General features: G+C 39.7%; 1 protein-coding gene across 2 annotated transcripts in view; it reads left to right on the top strand.

Moving 5' to 3' along the window:
- The window catches only part of ahr1a (aryl hydrocarbon receptor 1a), a 65,903-nt gene that overhangs the window by 6,008 nt on the left and 36,666 nt on the right, over window positions 1–23,229 (top strand). For both annotated transcript variants that reach the window (XM_015357947.2, XM_015357946.2), the window contains exon 2: window positions 67–254. In XM_015357947.2, coding sequence (XP_015213433.2) covers window positions 67–254 — 188 coding nt within the window. The remainder of the gene's footprint in view (window positions 1–66; window positions 255–23,229) is intronic.

Below are 23,229 nucleotides of genomic sequence, written 5' to 3'. Positions count from 1 at the left end.
TACTATGAATTTTGTCTCTTTACAGATCGATCAATATGTTGTCCCTGTTTCTTTTTCCATCCGTAGTACGAAGCCGGCCCCTCCCGAAGGAGCCAAGTCCAATCCCTCCAAAAGGCACCGTGACCGCCTGAATGCAGAGCTGGAGCGGTTAGCCAACCTGCTGCCCTTTCCCCAGGATGTTATCTCCAAACTGGACAAGCTCTCCGTGCTGAGGCTCAGTGTCAGCTACCTGAGGGCTAAGAGCTTCTTCAGTGGTAAGTCTGGGGCAGTCTCTTCAACTTTGAATGTGGTTGTCTCTGTGTATCCCTACCTGCGCCACAGCCTGTGCCTGTGAGTTTCCAGTGGCGGTCCTTCACGCAGTCGTGGGGAAACGGGCTGCGTCATCAGTCTTCTAAAGAGCCTGATTGCAGACCTCCATGAAGCCCATTTTTTCATCTTTGATTTTGATTTTACGTACATCTGCTTTTTGCCAATTTTATTCATCTTTACAGAAATGGCTTCCTAAAGTTATTAAAAGGTTACAGTGCATAAAAAGCCCTATAATGCAGCTCAGTAATTATTGCAATTATACATTATTGTGAATTTCTTACTACAAACAACTGTATATTGTGGTGCTTTTTTTTTTAATAGTGGTTGGTTAGACTCAAGTATTGTTTGTTTCGTCTTCATTCAAACAAATTAGAAATTAGAACTATAAAAGGGTTTTTCTGTTTATATCATCACAGTACATTATGAAGTTGCTGACTGGGACTCCTGTTTTACCTAATAGTCCAGACATAGCCTGGATATTTCAGGATATTTTAACTTTGTCCAACTACTTTATAAATGGCTAAATCTTAAGGCTGTTTTTTATATGATGGCCTGTTGTTGGGTTTTTAGTTCACACTGCAACCTGGGTACCAAAGAGACACTGAAACGAAATGCATCAGCAGAGTATTTATAGCCACCAGCCCAGTGCTTTAAAATGACGCATTAAGGAAGTTCAGTGGTACTTCAGTTACTTTCACTGCAGTTCATATGAATGCTCAGATTTTTTTCTCAGTTTCCAGAGGTCTGTATTAGGAACAGCAAGGGATACTTCATGAATGAAGATTGGAGTCCAAACTTTAAGTCTGTTTGATTATGTATTTACAGTTTTCAGTAATGTTTAAGACAAAGGGTTATCTGTACAAGACTGTTTAATAATTGTAGCACACAAAACATTATGTGTGCTTTTAGTCAGTGCTTAATGAACCTAAGTTTTAACTATTCTTTTTGACACTAGAAGTGCCTGTTCTGTGAATTCATGTGGGTTGTGCCTCAAGTTTGATTGACAGCTGAACTGACAGTCACTGGGAATCCAGAGCACTGGATTGCTGTGGTCTGACTATATAAAATTATGTCTCTGTAAGGGTTTTTGTTTCTTCTCATTTCCAAAACTGTTGGTGTTCAATGAATGGATAGCTTGGAAACCTCAGACTGCAAACATACATGGGTACAGATCTGCCTTTACTTTTGTGACAAAATTGGAGTAGTGCATCAACCTAGATGGCAGACTCACCCTTTCAATGTCATTTTCTTACAAACTGTAGTGCCAATTAACTTGAAAGCTTTGCATATTTCAACAACCAGTGCTTTGATGCATTTCCATGTAAAAAGGTACTACGTTAGTTTGTAGTAGTTACTAGTTAGTTAATACGTTAGAAATGTGGTTCATCAAGCATTGTACTCCTGCTCAAGAACTGGTTGGCCAAGCAAGTCCAAACCTTTAGGTGAAATTCTAGTACCAGCAGGATGAATCTGTGTGGAAATGGGACAATATGGCCACCTCACTGCCATTTCTGTTCCTTTGTTTTGAATGCACATACTATACTTATAGTTTCCCTTGTTTAAAAAAATGTTTCCAATTAAATCCAAACAGGGTAAGTATTATTGTTGTGTACGCACCATTAACATCTTATACATACACCCACATGCCTGATCTGGGAACTTCTGCCGAGATTCAGTTGCAACTTGAAAAAGTCTATACACAACCATCTGGGCTGGTTTTGCACCTTGAGATGTAATATTTATCAAGCATGCAGTGCTCACGGTGTGGCAAAATGCAGGCTCTTACTGCTTTTGGTCAGGAACTGTAGACTGTAACTCCAGACTTGAAGAAATACAGCAGGTTCTTGCCCATACTAGGTTGGCTGCCTGACCACTATTATTTTGTATTTTTAACCATCGTTCCATACTGTAAACTACTCCTGAGCTCAACCTGTTTGAGCAATTAAGTCCAGACTTACTCCCTGTATTATTCTAGTTTAATTACCTCACAGTACTTTCAGCCCGCTAAAGTGAGAAGGCAAATGGCTTGGAAGACTTCAAAACTACTTCCAGTTATTACTTAAGATAGGAGGGTGAAGGTTTCAAACAGCACTGCCCATTTTAGTCTTCCAGGAGTCTTTAGTCTTCCTCAATTTCACGGATTTTCTAGATATCTTAATGATCTAGACTTAGAAACAAAAGTATGTCTATAATCAATGTACAATGGCTCTGCTTGTATTGTCCAGAGGGGTTTCTACACAATCTCCATCTTAAAGAGACTGTTCATTTTCTTACTGTTACTTAGGAAGATGTTAGCACTGAGATGATTAAGAACAGAGTTTTAAAAAACGGTGCAGAGCAAAGCAGAATTTTTCAGGTTTGGGTTCTGTGGATGAATATTCCTGTTTCACTATGTTGAGAGGCTCAGTTAATCTGTGTGAAGCTCACAGTGATCAGTTTCCAGGGGCAAATGTGTGACTAATCTTTTAGCATTACTATCCAAAAAGTTGCTTTTAGTTTTAGAGCCCTTTTTATATATTGTAACACTGTAGTCTTCAAACAGTGCAGTAGCACAGTTTGTGATGAGCAGCGTTAATTCCATTGGAAGTGTTAAGGCCCTTATTTGATGGTCAGACTACAGCAGAGATTTTTATGTGCGTTCAAATGGTAAAAACAGAAGGCGCGTTCCTCGTCTAAGTATTATGATGAAATGTGCTGGAGGCCTGTTACTGTAGACTAGATGTAGTGAACTAAAGTAAGGGGAAACTCTTTGTGAATAACAGGATGCAAACAGGGGGTGTGTTCATTCCTCCGGAAGGTGAAGTATACATGTGTAATCATATGATCTTGTTTGAAAAGGAAGCCTGAGTTGCACTTGAACAATAGATATTTTTCAAAGAAAATAGATGCATTTTGTCCTTTTTAATAAAACCAACAAGAGTGAAATGTTATCCTTAAATAGGGAATACTATAGCAAAAGTATGACTTTCTGCTTCTATTCTTTTTTATCTCCGTTGAACGTTTTATTAAACATTAAAAAGAAGAAAGGATTAGTCCACTTTTACATATCAAGATATAATATTCTTGATTGTAAAAAGCTGGAGAGTTAGAAATCTTCATAATAAAAAAAATACCTTTTATAATGTTCTCCATGGCTGTGAATATCCAGAAGTGAATTAATGAACTGTTATGACTTAAAGCCTGACTCCATCAGTAACTGGTCATAAGCATAGATTATGCCAAAGTTATGCCAAAGGCCTGTGGCTTTGGAAGCAACACACCCTAAGCCACATCCTCTGGAAATATTGGCTGATGTAGCTTCCTCCTGCCCCCCCCCCCCAGTCATTATTATACACTATTGCTGCCAGGACTCAAAAGGATTTCTGTACGTGTTATTAGTAAAGCCTCTGATTATTGCAGACATACTTCATTACCTGCGTGGAAAAAAGGGGATGACACTCACAGACCTCTTATAATGTGGGGATACGTTCCAGAGAAGCTAAGAGCTCTTAGAAACAAAGAAGTCTTTGTGCCGGTGTTCCTGGAAGTGGTGTTTATTTACCTGTGGTCGATATACAAGGGCGTCCTGGGCTCATTGCTAACGGCTCTGACTTTCAGATGTGCTTAAACCCTGTGAAAATAAGACGGGAGCTTAGCATTGATGCAGTCAAAGTGAGCTCGACTACCTCACACTCCCTCCTCTCGTTCTCGTTCGATGAGCGCCTACTCTGTAAAATATGATGCGTTTTTCTCACAGATATTTCAACCATCTTACTCTTTTTGTTTGTCTGGAAAAGAGTGTAGTACCTGCCGACGCATTCTTCAATTTATGCCTGTATAAGATTTAATCCTTCATGGAATTTGTCTCTTTCCATGTGGAGTGGGTTCCTGTGCCCAGGAATCACGCGGGATTCTGTCACGGCAGCAGGTATACAACACAATTTGCACAGCAGCCGGGGACAATGATTTTCACCTTTTGAGCCTATTGCTCGAACAGAATTTAGAATTTTTTAAAGTCTTCAGTGATTATTCTTCAGAGTACTTGTGCTGGTGAACATCACGGTGCATGCTGATGACATTGGACTGAAAAATAATTGAAGATGTGAGAAAAGTTAGCATTTACATTTTGGGGGGGGCTTGGACTTTTTGCATGTTTTTTATTTCCATTTCCTTCCTGTCGTTGAGCAATTTGTATAAATATAGGCACATATAACTGGAAGCAAGTGAGAAAAGAGCTGTCAGCATGTTCCTCAGAGGCAGTTGCTCAAGCATGGTCGAGCTTGGGACAATGAATCCAGCATGATCCCATCTACAGTATGTTCAAATGAAGTCTCGGGACAAGAGCTTGTCGAGATAATGTCCTGGTTATTTCTAATAATGCCAGCAAAGTGTAGACATTAATAACAGTTTATGTTCAGTAGAAAAATTGCAGAAGATTAACATGTTTTGGGTGACCATCCCTGTTCTTAAACCCTTGACTGATTTGATCTTCCATCATGTAGTGCATTGCAGTAGGTTTGAATAAGTTCTTGCTTTCACAAATAGGCATAAACAGACAATGGTCTACACTGAAACTTAAGCCCCATACTTCCAGAATTGCAATGAATGTTGATTAATCCAGAAAGAAGTGCTGTTATTTTAAGTTTAACGTGGTCTTATTTTTAACCTTGGCCATGTGTCTGCTGTTTACAAAGAACATTTAATAGGATGCAATGAACAGTTAAACTCTATTAGCCACAATTTATGTGAAATATGGATAGTATAATGCTCACTTCTGTTCATTACTAGTTATTTTTTTCACTGTCCTCACAACAGAGACAAAATCGAGAGATAAGGTGCTAGAAAGTGGATATTTAGTCTATTTTAATTAAACTGATTCTGCAATTGGTTTCAGAACATGGTTAAGAATGTTTGAACTGAGCCATTTTGACTGTTTATATTGTCTCTAGGGATAACTAAAGACTTTTTCCGGATTAACTGAGCAAAGTCTAATCAGTTGATTTATTGAGATGTGACCTTGTACATTTTAAAGAAAGATAAGCATGAAAGTGTTTAGTCATTTCCTTAACAAATGTGCAATACATATATATAGTCTGCACAAATATCCTGAATTCCTAATTAAAAGTGCATGACAGTGGCCATTAAAAATAGCTGTATCTCTAGTAAAACAGAGATACAAACTCTTGCTGTGACACAGAAGATCTCTCCTGGAGGCTTTTTTAAAATTAGCTGATTTGCTTTAAGCGTTAATCCCCCCCTTTGCAAACATACTGTGTGGTATTCATAATGTGAATACAGCTCTGCAGATCATCTTGCATCTTGGTCCTTTCTATTTCTACCCTTTCATCATATAGAAATGTCTCGAAGGACTTCATTCATATTACTATAGGATCAAAAGTAACGACGAAGAAATTGGAATGCTAAGTGTTTTCTAAATCTTTTTTTCTCTCTCCAATTTTATCCAGTTTTGTTATTCACAAAGTTCTTATTCTGGTCTTAAAAATGTATGATGTTTTTCCGGATTTAATTTCCATGTTCCAGTCTACGTCATCAAATGTCTTAAAATTTGGTGGTTAGAGAGGCTTCGTGAAGCAAAAAGAGATGAGCTGTCTCATGTGCGGTCTACCATGGACTTGACTTCCTGGGGTGTTTGACTGGGGAGCAGGGCGGCCTGGCGGGGCAGGCACTAGCATTGCTGTCTCGCTGTACCGGAGCCCTGGCTTTGTGGCTGTGGAGTGCTACCTGCATGGCGTTTGTGTGTGTGTTTCTTCTGGGCGTTCCAGTTTCCTCGCGCGGATCAAAGACGTACTGAGAGGTTACTTGGCTTGGCGCGAATTGCCCAGGTGTGAGAGTGTGTTTGTCCGTGCCTGTGTGTTCCCTGCCACGGAATACCACCTTGTCCAGGATGTGTCTTTCACTGTGCCCTGTTGCTTTCCGGGACAGTCTCCGGTTTCCTGTCGACCCTGAACTGGATGGAATCATTAGGAAATGAATGGATGGATTGGTAGCACTCTGTCCCAGAGAGTGGTGTTAAGTCTTTCCCTGTCTCTCCTGCCCGTGATTTTATTAGTAATAGGTTAAAATCCATTTGTACAGGTGGGAACTCAGTGTGTTGTCTCAATTGTTGACATTGTCATTACTAATGGATAATTGCAGAAAGAGGTACATGATTTTCTTCGTGAGTGAACAGTGGTACATTTCATAATTAAAATGCTCCAGGATCCCCCTGCAAATGTAAACTCCCAAGCCGTCAGGCCAATTTTACATGCTTCATATCTCTGTATTTAATCTTTATCTGTTTTATTGGCACTTTCCCACCAAAGACTTGCCACATTCAAAAATAGTCAGATGCAGATCCCCTGTTGGAAAAAGCCTAGACGTCTGTGCAGCAACTTTAATGAGTATTTTGATTTTTTTTTGTTCTGGGATATTCATTATAGGTCCAAAACCATTTTCACTCATTGTTTTTGTTATAGTTGGTAGTGTTTTTCACTGAAGTATTCATCAACCATCCAATTTGATGGTACACGTTGGGCCTTTCCACTTAGTTCAGGAGTTATTGTGATTCTAACTGATTTACTGGTAGGGGTGTGCTAAAGAAAACCCTTGTGGCTAGTTGCGATTTGGATTTTTATAGCAGCTATCAATAGATTAGCATGACCTCCCACTTCATACCTTTGAGGCAACAACGAAGTTATTTGCCTGGTGATGAATGATAAATGAATTAGGATATGTGAGAAGGGGCCTGTGTGGAAAGACACCATCTAGGCTCAAATCAGGAACTGATGTTGTGGCTAATGGCTTCTGAAAGGGACTCGAAGAAACGGGTCTCATTAGATACACCAGTTTTTAGTGTGGTGTATCTAATACTCAGAAGAATGAGTGGAATTTAACAAGAGGAAAAAATACTAATTGGGATAGACCATTGTGGAATTTGCCACCCTCTGAGTAATTAAGTATTTTAGATAGTGACTCTCTTCATCAGGCAGCTGTGCACTTGTTTTCCAACGGAGTAGGAACAAGACATCAGACTGGCAGCTGCCATTTCAGGAATGCCATTTTTGAGGATTAGCTGGGAGGGTGAGAGAGGGGTTTGTAGCTAGGAGATCTTGTGCACTGGCTAGCTGTGGCACAGCTTGTTAAAAATACAGCAAATGCTGTATTAAGGGGAGGACACAGGTCTGGAAAGCTTGGTTGGGTGGTAGCCTGTTTGTCAGGCCCAGTGGTGCAGATGTACAGTTTTAAGGAACAGCAGTGACTTGCTGGAACAAGGCTGAATGGTTGGCTTTAGCAACCCAAGGAGGGAGATGCTTCCTGGTCGAGTAACAGCCTGTCGTCTTTTTACTGCTTGTTTTATGGAGATTAACGATGTCAGGAGTCTAGGCAGCTGCTCTTGTGGATCAAATCCTAATAAATACATAAAGATTTCAGTTTTGAAACTCCCAGGCCAGTGCACGTTTGGTAGTCATGATTATTACGTTCTGCACAGTAATATGAAAGAGGGTATGTGAAAGACAAATGAGCTGTTTGTAGTTGGGGGTTCTGATGGCTGTTGAGACTGAGAAGTGGTATGTATGTGGTATTTTGCACACATGTTCATTTTGTTTTGTATTTTGTGACAGATTTTGGCCATTTTAAATTAATAAACATGTTTTTGGTGGTGCTCCAGGGCTCTTAATTCGGCATGTAAACTTCAGATGGTTGTAAAAAAAAAAAACAATTCTTTGGTAGCTTATGCTTCTAAATGTGTAGGTCTCACCCACTTGTGGCGCAGAGGCCGTTATGAATAGGATGTTGTAGATGAGTTTGGCTTTGTGGCTGCCCTGCTATGGGTTAATGGTTTGAAGCCTGGCATACACTAATCTATGGAAAGTGGTGGGGGCATATGGGTGTAGATTTACAGACCCGATAGAGAAAACTAACTGACTTCCTTCCTCAAAAGAGATCATAGAAGTCGCACTCTGAAACACTTTCGTTTCATTTCTTCTTTTTTGCTTTTTTATTAATTTTGGTGACAAAAGGCATAGCTACTGATATGTTAAATTTAGAGAGGTTTAGGCTTATTTTGTAAGATCAAAAGTTTACACTTGGTCATTCTGACAGTCTCTGCACTGAATGTGTTAAATGTCTTATTCATAACATTAAAAAGAGGAAAGGCTTAAAATGTATGTAGAGTAAAATATATAGACTACATTCAGCTGAATGTAAAATATATAGGAGTTATTTGCATGTTCTAATTAATAATATGCAAACTGTTATGCATTTATAAGGCATCGTGTATTTAAGTTGCAAAATTCTCTTGTCAAGGTCAAAATGTTGACTTTGTGGGCAACTACATGAACTTTTGTATCTGTGCGAGACGAGGTGGTTTTCCTCCTCAGACGCTTAACTTCCTGTCGGTGAGATTAAGGTTATGTTTGGGAAAGTTTGTCACAATTTTAAATTTACATGTGGGGTTTCCACTCTGTAGCAGATTTCATTGTCACAGTGAATCATGACTAGACATCTACAATTCAGTATTTCCTGTTATTGTGATACTTTTCACAAGAAATGTTTAAATTTTTTCATGTTCTATGTGTGCGCTTGTTTTTGTAAAAGACCATCAGTCTGCTTTCTGCTGAAATCTGTGTGCAGTTGATTTGTGTTTGTGGTTGTTGCTGGTAGACATCGGAGAGAATGATCTTAATTTGGGTTGATACAATTCAATGCTACAGTAAGGCATGCATGAACGCCTTACAGAGGCAGTTCTAGCTGCCCCTTGCCTTTTATCAAAGTCAGTGTAAAACCAAAAGAGGAAGCAGAGTAGGCTGTCTAATTATTATTTTTAGTACCTTTAGTTTAATAGTTCAGCTCTGTGCTTCTGTTGACTTTTCAGTTCTCAGGTTTCTTTTCACGACTTGAAGATGTGCTGTTGCACGGGCTGTTCTGGTTATGACTACTGCAATGCAAATGACAAAACCAGAAAAAATTGCAGTGCGTTGGATGGGCTTCCTGATGATGATAATAATAATAATTGCTTACACTTATATAGTGCTTTTCTAGACAGTCCACTCAAAGCGCTTTACAGGTAATGGAGACTCCCCTCCACCACCACCAGTGTGCAGCCCCACCTGGATGATGTGATGGCGGCCATAGTGCGCCAGAACACTCACCACTCATCAGCTCTCAGTGGGGAGGAGAGCAGAGTAATGAAGCCAGTTCATAGATGGGGATTATTAGGAGGCCATGATTGGTAAGGGCCAATGGGAAATTTGGCCAGGACGCCGAGGACCCCTATTCCTTTCAAGAAACAACCTGGGATTTTTAATGACCACAGAGAGTCAGGACCTTGGCTTTACGGCTCATCCCAAGGACGGCGCCTATTTACAGTATAGAGTCCCGATCACTATACTGGGGCATTAGGGCCCACATGGTCCGCAGGGTGAGCGCCCCCTGCTGGCCCCACTAACACCTCTTCCAGCAGCATCCTTAGTTTTTTCCAGGAGGTCTCCTATCCAGGTACTGACCAGGCTCACACCTGCTGGGCTCCAGTGGGCTGCCAGTTGTGAGTTGCAGGGTGATATGGCTGCTGATGTCCTGACAATCAGGCGTTTTTATGCTCCGTTTGCTTGTAGAGATTTGAACAAAACAGACCCCATTGCTTTACTTTGTGTAAAAATAGTGAATTCATTTTCTTGATTAATCTTGATTAAAAGTGTGCAGGGAATCTTTTGAGTGCCTCTGTCTTTAACGCCTGTGTCTGCCTTTGGAATAACAGGATTTGAGCCAAAAAACACTGCAATCTTTAGCTTTCTTTTTTGTTTATGATCTGCCTATAGTTTCAAAAGTGCTATTAAAGGTTATTAAGGGTGAAGTAGGAAGACACAAAACTGTGGTATAATCTGAAGAGGTTAAGAAATGTTTGCCTCTAGTATTACTTCCAGCGGGCAATAACTTTGAACATCAGGAATGTTGTGTATGATAGTTTGCCATTTGGCCCATCTGACTTTTTTGGTTGTTAATACTTTAGTCATTTGAGGGTCTCATCCAGTTGTTCCTTAAATGAAAGCAGCCTATTGACTTTGCCAGCATGGCTGTGTTGCTATTTTCAGAAAAAGTTTTCCATTTAATTGACTTTCAAAGTGCTTTTGTGAATTAATACTTGAAGGGAACATTTGTAGTCTTCCCTGTTTAATATTTGATCCCTGGCTGATTGTAATACAGCAATATTTTCTTAAGGTGATGACTAAAATTTTACTTTTGCATTCTACAATTTAAATATAACATTCTATACTTCTTACTGAGCCTGCAGTTTGCTTTATTGTTTTCCCACATCGTCTAGAAGATGTATTTTTTCCTGACGTGTAATCTTCTTAAAAAGTATTTTAATCTTAGGTTACAATTGTGTGTTCAACATCTTCTGCCAGGTGTTTATCTGGTCTTGAATAATACCTATATTTTTAAATGTATTGCTTTTACAGTGTTGTCTGCCGTCTTATTGTTATACAAAATCAAGAACGTGGATATCAATCAGAAAGAGTAGTGGACCTTATACTAATCCTTGCAGTACTCCACTTATTACATCACCCCCAATTAACAATTGGCTCTTATCTTTTCCCACCGCTTCCCTTCCATTAACCAAGTTTTAATCCAAGTGCGTGTGCATTATCTTAACAACTGCTTGTAATTTTAGTGCTCTTCTTTTGTGAGGAACCTTATGAAAAATGTGAGTAGAGCTTACCATGTACTCTGCCCATGCCTGTCTTGGGCTCAAGTTTTTTAGACATTTTGCATGCACTTGTCTATCTGTCTACTTACACTTCTGCCATACTGATCTTGCCTCCTTGCCCCACGTTTGGATAATGCTATGTGTATTAAAGAACTAAACCAGGCACGTTCCATACAGAACAAATGAGCATGTGTCACCATTTAACCTTTTCGCAATGGCTTTGAGCTGTAAATATTGAGTCATGCGCCCACGAACGTTAATCTGCAACATTTTCATATTTGTACATAGCAGAGTTAATTTTAATCAAAACAGTTTGTATTTTTGTTTTGGTTTATTTCAACTGTCAGTAAGAAATAGTTGCCAAATGACTTGTCAAGATCCAACAATGGTTTCTCTGCGCTTATAAGAGGCAGGCCGAGGTACAGTCATGCAGAAGCAAAACATTGCAACAGCTTTGGAATTCGACTCAAACTTCTCTTTTCATTGTGACCAGGATATCATAAGAGTGGTCTACATGTCTGCCAAACGAAGAGACTTGGAACATGAAATCACTGTATGAGTTTAGAGCCCAATTGTGGTTTACAGCTACGGGTGGCTGGAATATGAGTCTTTTTCACTTTGGACTAAGCTGTTTTCAAGACTGAAGTGCCTAAGTGTTTTGAGGTACTGCTGTTGCTATCCAAGAATATCCCATTAGCTTCCACAGTCTGACAGTCTCTGGGATGTGGGAGGCACAATATTCCAGTAAGCTGGGAGACCTCCAGGAGATCTAAGAACTGGCTAGTCAGAGAAGTGGTAAGTGTTGCAGTGCCTCACGGCCACCTTAGGGAGTTTGTACTGTCACTCATTCAGAGGGGGAACACATTGCAGCTCGGACCATTGTCTCGTGTGGGAGAAAACGCAGCAGCGTTCCTACCCAGACAATCTGAAAGCGCAACATGTAGGCCTGTACTGGGCTTCAGCATTGGTAGAATGGAGTAAGTGAAGTGAAATTAAGTAGGTTTACCTGTGCAGTGCTGCTGTTTCTTAATTCAGTTATCTGAATGAACAGCTCATATGGAATAAGTATTTTCTTAGGAAAAATACAGTGTGATCCATATCTAACTACAGTCTTCATTTGGTCACGGGCTGGAATGAAGTACATTGTTGTGCAGAATTAGGCTTTATGCAGTTTAGTTGCCTTCTTGAAAAGTCATATTTACTTAAATTCAAAGAAATCACAGAAGGTAACGTTCTTCAGTTGAACAGACTGTATAAGAAGAGCTTAAGATTAACCAGAAAAATAGAATCTTTGTGAGGTGCGCGTGTATGTCCTGTTGCCATTTACTTCATGAACATCGTGCCTTAAATCTGAACCAGATCAAATCTGGTCTTACTCCAGGACATCCTACTGTTTTACTGGCTGAGCTCTTGTCTTTGTGTTGTATCTGTGAACCTGCTTGTTGTTCCTCTGCCCAGAGGTCCCATTTCAGCTTGCAGAGGGAGCCGACCAAATATTAGGTCGACTGCTCTACCCTCTATATGCAGTATAAGAATCTTCTAATATGAGCTTCTCACCCCCCCTGATCGTGGCAGCACTCCCCGCCCTTGCTGGGATTTGATCTTGGGTCGCCCGTGTTCTCCATGCGTGCCCAGCGCCATTCCTGTGACAGCGCATGAGACCGCAGTTTTACACCGTCCAGCTATCGGGGGGGTGACAACACTTCTGTAACTGTAACTGTTTGTGACCGCTTCTCCGCAAGTCTCTCCGATGATTCTCGAGTTTGCACATGATCCCATAAATCCCAGAGTTGAAGAGCTACCAGCAAGGCATAAGACACTTTCTCCCTCTTTACCCGTTAACTCATCTTATGAGATGTATCTCTTCCAGGAACTATTTAGTAAAATCCCTTTGATTACCTGTCCCCCAGATTAGTTCTGGTGCTTGTTTTGTAGCTCGACTACCGAAGCTTGAATGATACCTGTGTGCGTTTAATAGCTTTATTGTGTTTAGATTTAAGACCTCGAGCTGTAAATATTTGAATATTTGGAGGTCATAAAATACTATGCAAACCTCAGATCCCAAGCCACAGAGCTGTAGTACATTTGATCTGCTAAAAGCATTTACTTTCCTTTGAGACATTTGATGTTTTTCTGTTTCAGTTTAATTACAATGAATGGTTCAGTCAGCCCTGTGGCAGAGTTTGGAGAATGGAAATAAAATGCATTGTAATACGTTTTGACAGAAAGCTTGAGTCTGGGTACTTGAGTCTGGTGAAAGGATCTGGAACAGTCTGACCTTCGTTCTTAATCCAGGTTTTTGTTGACTTGGATCTCATGCAGAAAAGAAAAATCCAAAATGTTAATAAAAAATTCAGATATGATTCATTTTAACTGTCCACTCATTTAATCTCCAGGGTTTTACAGTAAAGCTAATATAGTGGGAAGCAACACATGGGGGAGAATTGTCATGTTTCTGCAGTAGTGCTTCATCTTCAAGGGCATTGACAAAATCGACACCTGAACCACAGGGCACCACTGGAAACTGAGTGGAAGTGCATTTTAAACTGGTACTGGTACTCAAAGGGTGATGGCAGTCTGGAACCAGCCACCCAGCCATGTTGTTGAAACCGATACACTGACTTCTTTGAAGAAACAGCTGGATAAAATCCTGGATAAATTATCTCCTACAACAAAACAGGCTAAATGGATTGAAAGACCTCTCCTTTTGAAATGTTTTTTTATGTTTCCCGGAGGCAAACATATTAGTTCAGCTGGGAAAAACAGCAGCCCTTCACAAACATACAAAGGGTGAGGAAGGACTCCTCTGCATTATAATTATCTTCACCTTATTAAAATTTCCATCATTTATTCTCTACGTGTGCAGTAGGTCTCTGATTTATCACCAGACTTACAGATTTTTCATTTCGGGAACCTGTTGGACAAGCTGAAATGTGGAGATCATTTGTGAAGTGTAGCTACCAAAGGCCCGTTTCTGGATTCTGGCAGTGTTCCTTAACTGTAGTTCCACAAGGTCACCTGGTTCTAATTCCACTTGATCTCTTAATTAGGCCATTGAATCAATTATTCACGTTATTGGACTAGTTCATCTAGTTTTTCCCCGACACATGCAGCGATTTAAAGAAGTGCTTTAATATCCCATGACCCTTAGGGGGCTGAGCTGAGTAACAGTGATCAATGTTGGATCCAGCCAACAGCAGCATAACCTGTCACAGGTGAAAGAAGGAGTGTTTTGGGGTTACTGCGTTCATGACAGTTATCAGTCATAAATCTGTAATCTAATCTAGAAGACTCTGCTTCAACGGGTTGATTTGCACATTTTTAATATTATTTCGAGGCGGCTACTAGCACCGCTGCATATACTCTTTATATGAATTTTAGAGGAGCACAACATTCTTTTCTTTGCTCTAATTTTCTCAATGAATTTTGAAAGCAATTTTAAATATGATTTTTTTTTATGTTTCAAGATTGAAGTCAGTTTCCACAGCTTGATATTCCCTCTGTTTCAAGTCTTTGTGGAGTAGCACGATTGGAAAGGAGCTCAGAGAAATGAGGCTCATGAAATACCCATCCAGAGTCCCAAAAGAACAAACTGTACCATAAAGGCTGCTAGTGGACATCTTTCCTGGACACCTGCTACATTAGAAAGAAGGACCAATTCCGTTGATTCGGTTACCATCTGGCATTATTAATGAAAACCAGGAATGATGCGTTTTAATGAGGTGCTTAGGTAATGTCAAAATCGGTTATCGGTTTTTAAATTTGAATACATTTCTTTCATCGGGAAAGGGTGATGAAAATGTTGCTAATACTAAAAACTACAGACACATGGCTAACATTTGGGAGGAATATTTTATTAATTGTGTAGGAAGGGGCGGAAGACTGTGTTCCGGTCATGTTGTGGTTCATGGGCATTTTCCTCTTACTTTGATTGAGTGCACATTGTTTGCTGTAATTTATTTAATACCTTTTTAAAATAAGTAAAAAAGAAGCACAACTTTTCAGTTGTATTTCTCTGTTGTATTGCTTTTATCTGTGAGGGTGATTCAAGAGTTGTGCTAATTAGAACAAGCTGTTCTAAAAGATGTGTTCTCACATTACAGTACCTCTTCCTCATCCGGTTATACTGCTTTTGATATATTGCACCCTTTTATTAAACTGCCTGACAAACATTTGAACAAGGAGGACAGATGCTTTGAAAAAAGAACTTTACAATAATAGATGTCGTAAGGAGAACTCGAGTAAAACATTTTTAAAAGATGAAGTCAGTGACAAAATAAGTGTAATAAAGTGCAAATGTACCATTATGCGTGGAATTCGAGATCAGTTAGGTTCTGATTTTTCATTTTTCAAATGTTCAAAATAGTGTAGAGAACAGGAATCTGTTCTCCTTCACAGGAATAGACTCAGCTGGGTGGTTTGAATGTGTAACACATCCTGTAACACTTAATGTATGGTGTGTCGTACACGTATTGAGTCAAGTGTTTATAGATTGAGCTGAGGATAGCATAGTACTTGCCTGCAATATGAATTTAACATTTTCATAAAACAAAATGCTGTACTGCATAATATATTTTTCTGCCAGTATGTTTGGTTTCCACAATAAATGGGCTGTGCTGTTTTTGTTTTGTAGTGTAGTTTTTTGTGCTCATTGAATAATTAAGACTACAGCAATTTTTTTTATTTGGATGCTTGTAGTTGTGTAAAGAATTTTTAATTTTTTCCTGCAGAAATGCTATCACCATAGTCTGTCTAATTTAAAACAGATTACTTATTGTTTGATGTTTCGGGATCATTTGGATGGTGAGGTTTTTGACACCTGCTGATGTTTTGAAAAGGATCTTAAACCTCTTAGTTTAACTGCCCATAGCCCGATTTTATCATGTAATTGTTTTGTAGTGCAGAGCTATAAAAAAGGTCAGGGAATTAAGGGACCCTTTTCTTTCGATCTTCACTGATGGGGGGTGAGATTTAAACGTCATTCCTAAAGAGCCGTTCTTTATCTTGATCTGTATAGTACTGTATATTAGTATACATTAGTTCTGCATGCAAAGATGCAGTATATGTGACACGTACTTGTATAAAGAGCTTTCAGGGTGTTTGTTTAGAAGTAACTGAATGTTTCTGTGGAAAAGAAAGTGGTGGTGGTGTTACATGCATTACTCGTCATTGTGGTGTGAAGTACAGTGGCGATCCCTGATAATTTGACTGCTTTAGAACCCGAGGAGGAGAGGAGTTTGTGTTAATATGGCTGATGAAAAGTAACTCTGATGGATAAGGAATGACAACGGAGTAGTATTGAGAAAGGAATATTGAGAAATATTCCCTGTCTTCCCAGTGAGACCTATGGGATAATGGATTTCAGACATTCGTAGATTCATCAAACGTCTGTACACTGGCATGGCTTGGGTGTGTGGCTGGGTTGGTTTAGGCAGAACGGGTAAAGACTGCTGGACGTCATTTGTGTGTACTCTTTTGCACCATATATTTCAGCACAATAAAAGGAGCATTAACGCATGCAAAAATGAACTCTGTGCAATAGTTTACTCTTAAATTTACATGATTAAAACTTCAAATAGATAACAGTTATCGCAATAAATTACCTATGTATATGAAAATGCTTAAAAAGCAAAATGCAGCTAAATTAACTGATATAAGTCCTAGACCCTTGAGTTTTTCTTTTCCCCAATATGATATCTTGGTTCAGTATGAATAATACCGACTTGAAGAATATTGTATCTTTTGATTTTTATTAAACTTTCCTCACTACTTACAAGATACGTGTAGGATGTCTCAGTTGTAAAGCAGAAGGGCATTTTTTAAACTGTCTTATGCAATACATTGGAACTATCCTTATCTCTACTGTTTGTGTTTAGTTGAAGTCTGAATATTATACAGCATGCTGGGTGCCAACATAAACTGCCTGCATTATTGATGCCCTTAATCCTGATCAATTATTAATGTGGCAGCATTAGGTTAGGGCCTGGATTAGGTATATTCTATTTCTGTTTATAACACTGTGAAATCGAAGCCAAGAATAGTTAGCTTTGTTACATTACTAATCTAATTTCTTTATTTAACTTAAAGTGTGGTTAAAAAATAAGTAATTTTTTGTGAATTTCAACTGGCATGTGCCTAAACATGTCCACAGTGATGTTAAGATGGTGTGGCTAGATGAACTGGAGTGTCCGCGTGACCTCCCCTCGAGATTGTTTGATCTCTGGCATTATTCTCCAAACTGTCCTACTGATTAAAACCCACGTCCAGTTCAAAATTAGGAGCGTTTTACCCACCAAACCGCTCCAGCATCTTGAATGAGAAAATGTAAAGTGAGCCCATTTGTCCTGGATCACAAGAAAGCAAAGAAATGGCTAATGTAAGAAATGTAATAAGCCATTGTGTCCTGTCGTGTTCCCTGGAGATTTATATCCTGAATATAGTTTCATGTCATATATATATTTTTTTTTCTTTCAAGATTTTTGTTGTTCCAGTGATTGCTTTAGCAAAGCAAAAAATTAAGGCAGTAAAGGCACATAAACAGAACAGTTTTAATGTCTATATTTTCACTCTTGGCCTTGTGCAGAAAATGCTGTTAGTAGACATTTACTTTCTTTGTTTATTTCTTTTAAGCATTTTACCTTTTGTGAATACGCCTTATTGTGGTCATGTCATAAAAATTGTCAGTCTATCGGTAAGCAAGAGCTTTTTTTGTTGATGTGATTTTTTTAAAAAGTAATGCAGGTTTTGCTTTAGTTATGTATTGGAAATTGCCAGAAGGAAAGAAAATTGAGATTTTTAAACCATATTTCTGACTAATGATACATCAGGATTACTAGTGCTTGTTATATACCATGCCCCCAAATGGTAGGGCTATTTAATATTATGTGATTGAGGCTTTTTATACTGAAATAAAATTTGCAGTGTGCAGCAAAGCCCAAAACTCTTGGCACCCTTCATTTGAAATGGAACAGGCTGTCCTGGAGTTTGTGGCACTCCAGCCCCGCCCAGGGGTACGGGGAACAAGGCAGGTTTTAGCTGAGAGGAGGTCATTCTGCCCAGCTAGCCCATCTAGTACTTAAAGCCTAGATGATCCAATTACATGGTTGGGCAGCTTGTTCCACACTCACAACCTTTGGGTCAACCTACAAGAGCTGTGATGTGACCCTCTGTGACACCCTTCTCTCATCGCAGATCCTTCTAGTTGACTATTCTTAATTGCTTATCAATGGTGTCTTTTCAGGGCTGATGAGAAACTCATTCTTACCCTTATGACTTTGCTTTTTCTCTCAAGCTTTTTTTTTTAATTTTCTTCCACCATCTATGAATCTGATAAGGTTGTATCCTGTCCCAAGGTCCAACTGGACAGTTAAAGTAGGAGCGGGTGGGCGCCAGTCCCTTGCGGTCAAAAACGTTTGATTTGGTCAAGTGAGGGGCGACCCGCCAGCTGTGGGGGAGGTATCTTTCCTTCAGTAAAGCTTGGGACCAGGCTCCTGCGACGCCTGTTTCTGCCAGTACTGCAGTTCATGGCGAGACGGCCTGGGTTTGCCTGGAGGAGAATTGTAAACAGATCAGTGCTGGTGAGGACTTCAGCCCGCGCTTGATGAAATACTGCATAGTGCTAGAAACTGCAGTTTAGTTTGTTATATTATTACAACGTTAAACATGCGTTCCATTTAATTTGAGGAGTTGCAGCTGTGCTTGCTTCCCCTGTGAGGCCTCCTCTGGGCACAACTTAAAAACCACATGAGATAATGCTGATTAAATCGGAGATGTTGATGGGCATCGAAAGAGCAAAAACTAAAAACATATACTGCTGGAGAGTGACCACAATATTGCTTTTCAGAGATTGTTTTCTGTATGTATTTCGGCACGTCTCACATGAAGAGGGTTGTTGTCATTTGTGCTGAATTGCATCGTAAGTAGTTTTTATTACCCTGTACAAATTGTCACCGATTCATTTCAGTACAGGACACCTAGAATTAAATAGGTGCACTTGATAGACTTATGGTTAGGACTCATGACTTGAATTAAAACTGGTCTTAAAAAGCAAGAGGTTTTATATACCCATGCAGAATTTTTTTGCAAGCGCAGTGGTGTGTGAACTAGAAGAAAACAATTAAGAGTTTGTGAATGTGAATAAATGAACCTCTAGTTTATTTTAAACAAGTTAAAAAGTAAATCAGGTGGGTAACAAGTGAAAAGGGACAGAGTTAGGGCAGACCTGTCCTATGTAACGGTCAGAACTTTTCACGTTCACCATACAGGTTATTGGAAGGATAATCCACCATGGTCAAAAGAGATCATGGAGAAATTCACAAAAAGTAGTTGATCCTCATCAGTCACTGGAGAGCGTTGCAAAACCATGTCTAAGCATCCGGGTTTCCATCCATCCAGTGTCACACCAGCAGTCTACACTCTAGACTGGTCTTCCATTCTCCCAAAGAGCGGCACTGAAAATCGCCCAGGAAGGGAAGAGAGAGCCCCAGAGTAACTGCTAAAGATCGGCAGGCCCCTCTCGATGCAGCTCCTCCTAGTGTTCATGCCTCAGCCATCATGGAATGGTTTTCATGGTAGGATAGCCAGGAAGAAATCATTGCTTTCTAAAAATAAGATTGCCACCCGCATCACGTTTGCCGAAGAGCGCTTGGACGATCCACAGTTCGCAGACTTAAATACACTTCCATAAAATTTGCAACTGTGTCCTCAGGTTCATTTCTCACTATTCATTGTAAGTCTGCTGGGTAAACTTTGTCAATGCCTTGGAGGAGTTAGAATTCTTGAATGTGGTCCCTTCATTTAGAAAAGGTTAATTTTATTCAGCCTGTCAAACTTGTGCGTTCGCTTAAGCCCTGGCATGTACAACAGCAATATCTTTTGTTTTGTTTTTTTGTGTGGTCACCAAAATTATACACCACATTCATCTTATTGACATAACATCCCTTGATTTAAATTCTACACTTCTAAGTGTGTATCCAAAACATTTTTTTGTGTTTTTATTCATTTAACCAAGAAAAGAATGAATTGGAAACACCTAATTATTTCTCTTAAGTCATGCTTTTGCAAGACTTGCATAGCTGGATAAACTAAGTAGTATGTTTCTAGTGATTGAATAGTGTTCAGAATCAAGAGAAGAATCATTATTGCAGATGTTAATGTTTGAATTGTCTATTGCTTAGACTAGTTTAGATGTCTGTGAAAGGAGGATGTGTACCTGGACCAGAGAAAACAAGGCGAAATTACGTGCAAGACTGAGATCAGGAAACACTTCAGTGAGTTCTGGGAGTGTGGAACAAACTTCCCAGCCATGTTGCTGAAGCTACAGTAGTGCCCTGTTTTCTTTCAAGAAACCCTCAGATCGAATAACTTCTCACTACCAAAGGGGCTTGATGGGCAGAATGGCCTGAACTTGATTGCAGGCCGTTTTCTCTTCTAGTGAAAGGGGCTCATGAGAGGAAGTCAGTGTGTAAGTGGGCAAGTTTCCTGATTTGTGTGTTGTTGTCAGCTAAAGGTAGGGATAGATGAGTGTAACAGCACGATTATAACACAAAGTTCTTAGTCAGTCTCATTTAAGGTATCTTTTTTTATTATTATTATTTAAAACGGTTAAAATGTCTCCAATAGGATGGAGGCACACAACACCAAATGAATTAGTATTAGTTACTGAAGTATTAAAGTCGGATTGAAAAGTTCATGCTTTAGATATAAGTACTCATTAGACTAAAGGTATATTTGTAGAGGGAAGTCTGTTGTGTGGCCTTCTGAAACTTGTTCGTTAGACGAAACAGGGCCTGGGAGTGTATCAGAGGGCTGCGCTTCAGAAGCGCGGTGCTATAAATCACCAGGCCAAGACAAGATCCTGGCCTGGTCTGCTGCTTTTCCGTCTCCAGTTGAATTACGCTCTGCGGGCCTGGAAGGCCAGGGCTTTACCAGAAATCACGCTGTACACTTGCTGGAGGTTTTTTTTTCTTTTTCCTTAATTTAAACTCGTAAATAATCAAGGGTACTCTTCAGAACAGAACGCTAGCAAAGCAGCAGACTAAAAGGGCAATGTATCTGCCGAATTTGATTTGCTAAAAAAAGTAGAGATTTGACATGTTTTCCATTTTTATCACATTTTATTTAAGGCTGAAATATTTGAGGGATGCGAAGTTAAAAATTTCAAAATACAGAAAGTCAATATTGAAGTTGGAAAAACAATACAGGCTGTCCTCCCAAAATGCAATTGAATTGTGTGTTATTAAATATTTCCTACATACTCTACACATTCAGTAGTAGCCTCACGGTAGCTCGGCTGACTGTGCAGTAATGGAACAGCCATGTTGAATTAAAATCCAAGATGCACTGGAGTCAAATTAAGAGACGAGAGAGTGCATTTGACCACCTGGTCTTCAGCTGCATTACCTCCACTATTATTAATTCATTCTGATTACTTCCCCTGCTTGTTGATTATGTACATATCTATGTGCTTATTTAATGAAAGCTCTCTGTAATTGGTTGCTTTAAATCCCTTTATTCTTATCAGTTATGTACATTGTGAGTAAACCAATGGCTACACTTGGAATCCAGTTTTGTTTACATGGGACGGCTGGTTTTGTAGTGAAGACTGCTAATGGAGTAACAGTGTGTAGCAGCTCTTCCAAGGTTTGTTTCTAGCATTGCTGCAGTTTCCAGTCCTCAGTTATAACTCGTCCATGCATTAAAAACAAAGATGTACAAAAATATCGTTGTGAATATCATTTAAGGATTTTTTAGGAAAGGAAAAATGGAAGAAGTGTGTCTGTAACAAAAATTGTGCAGCGGTGCAAACGGTTTAAAAATAATGCGATGCAAAAATAGAATACTTCTTTCCCACTAGTTACCATTCGCAAATGATAGGGTCAAGCTTTAACTGAGCTGCAAGACTTCAGCCCTGCAGTGTTCTGAATCAGGATTGACACCAAAAGTCATGGTGGTGCTGCAGTAGAACGAGCAGGGGGAGGAGATGGAAACCAACGATGATAAAGAATGGAAAGTGCAGCCTTGGGACACCAGTGAAGTACCAACCGCTAGACTCTCCAGACAGAGCTGGCAGCGGGTGCATGGAACGGTTCTTCTTGTGTGCTGCCTCGGGATGATCTCGGGAGTGTCTGTGCAGTTCACTGAGCAGGATTCGCAGCAGTTGCAACTCTTGGATATCCACTCTCTTGTGAGGTCGTATCTGGATTCGTCATCTCCGAGGTCGTCGGCAGTCGCTCCGCTCTGCTCACATTGATGAGCCTTGCAAGGTGGGAATTGAAGTGGCTTTCTGTATTGTCCTAGGATTTGCTTCCTGTCAGGTTTCATGAAATGTAGCTTTGCAGAGAGTGAAATTTCTCCTTTGACTTTTGTTTTCACACCTCTGTACTCAATGACAGTTAACCTCTAAGGAGTTTGCAGTGCATACTGACTGAAGAGCATGTAATTGCATGTGCTGTGCATTAAGCTCAACTATTATCTCTGAAAATCCTCTGTCCCTGTTTACTTGGACAATCCAACCTGTTTGTCAACATGCCATGTGCACTTCAACACTGTTGTGTTAATAGCATATGTACCTGTGTTGCTTCTTTTTGCTGGAGGGTTTACAAAGGCAAACAGAAGGTGTGTCATCTTTGAAGTCTACTTATAGCTTATTTAGCTTATTTGCACCACACCATAATCATGAAACATGATGTTCAAATAAAGACTTGAAGTCTTTATGAACTAAAAAATACACAAACTGTAACATATATCGCTCTACATCATTGGCTGTATCACCCCTTATATTGAGCCGAGAGGATCCTTTTAACTTCAAGGACACCGTTACTGCCACCAGTTGAGGTACATTAGTGGTATCTTTTCTTTTTTGAGGGTTCCATTTCAGGGTCACCTGAGAAACTGGAACGCTTCTTGAAATTTGAGAACACTGATGGAAATTTCCTTTCCTGTCCATAACTCTGCTTGTGACAGAACATGTTGGATTCATTAATGTCCGTTCCTCATGGTGAAATCTGATTATTTACTATTGAAATGGGGATTTTCTTGGTAATCTTACAAGCACTTGAAAAAAAGCCAGCTCCCAAAGTTTTGCCTCTTTGTTGTTTTAAATTAATCATGTCCTCAATGTTTCTGAGTGCACTAGGCATGTTCTCCAGTACTCTCTTGAATCAACAGTGTAATTGTGTTGTCACATGCTGTCCATGCACAAATTAAGTTACTTGTCATGTGATGTATGGTCC

The sequence above is a fragment of the Lepisosteus oculatus genome, chromosome 10 (genome assembly GCF_040954835.1).
Source record: "Lepisosteus oculatus isolate fLepOcu1 chromosome 10, fLepOcu1.hap2, whole genome shotgun sequence".
Taxonomy (NCBI): Eukaryota; Metazoa; Chordata; class Actinopteri; order Semionotiformes; family Lepisosteidae; genus Lepisosteus; species Lepisosteus oculatus.
This window is presented reverse-complemented; position numbering and strand designations above follow the sequence as displayed.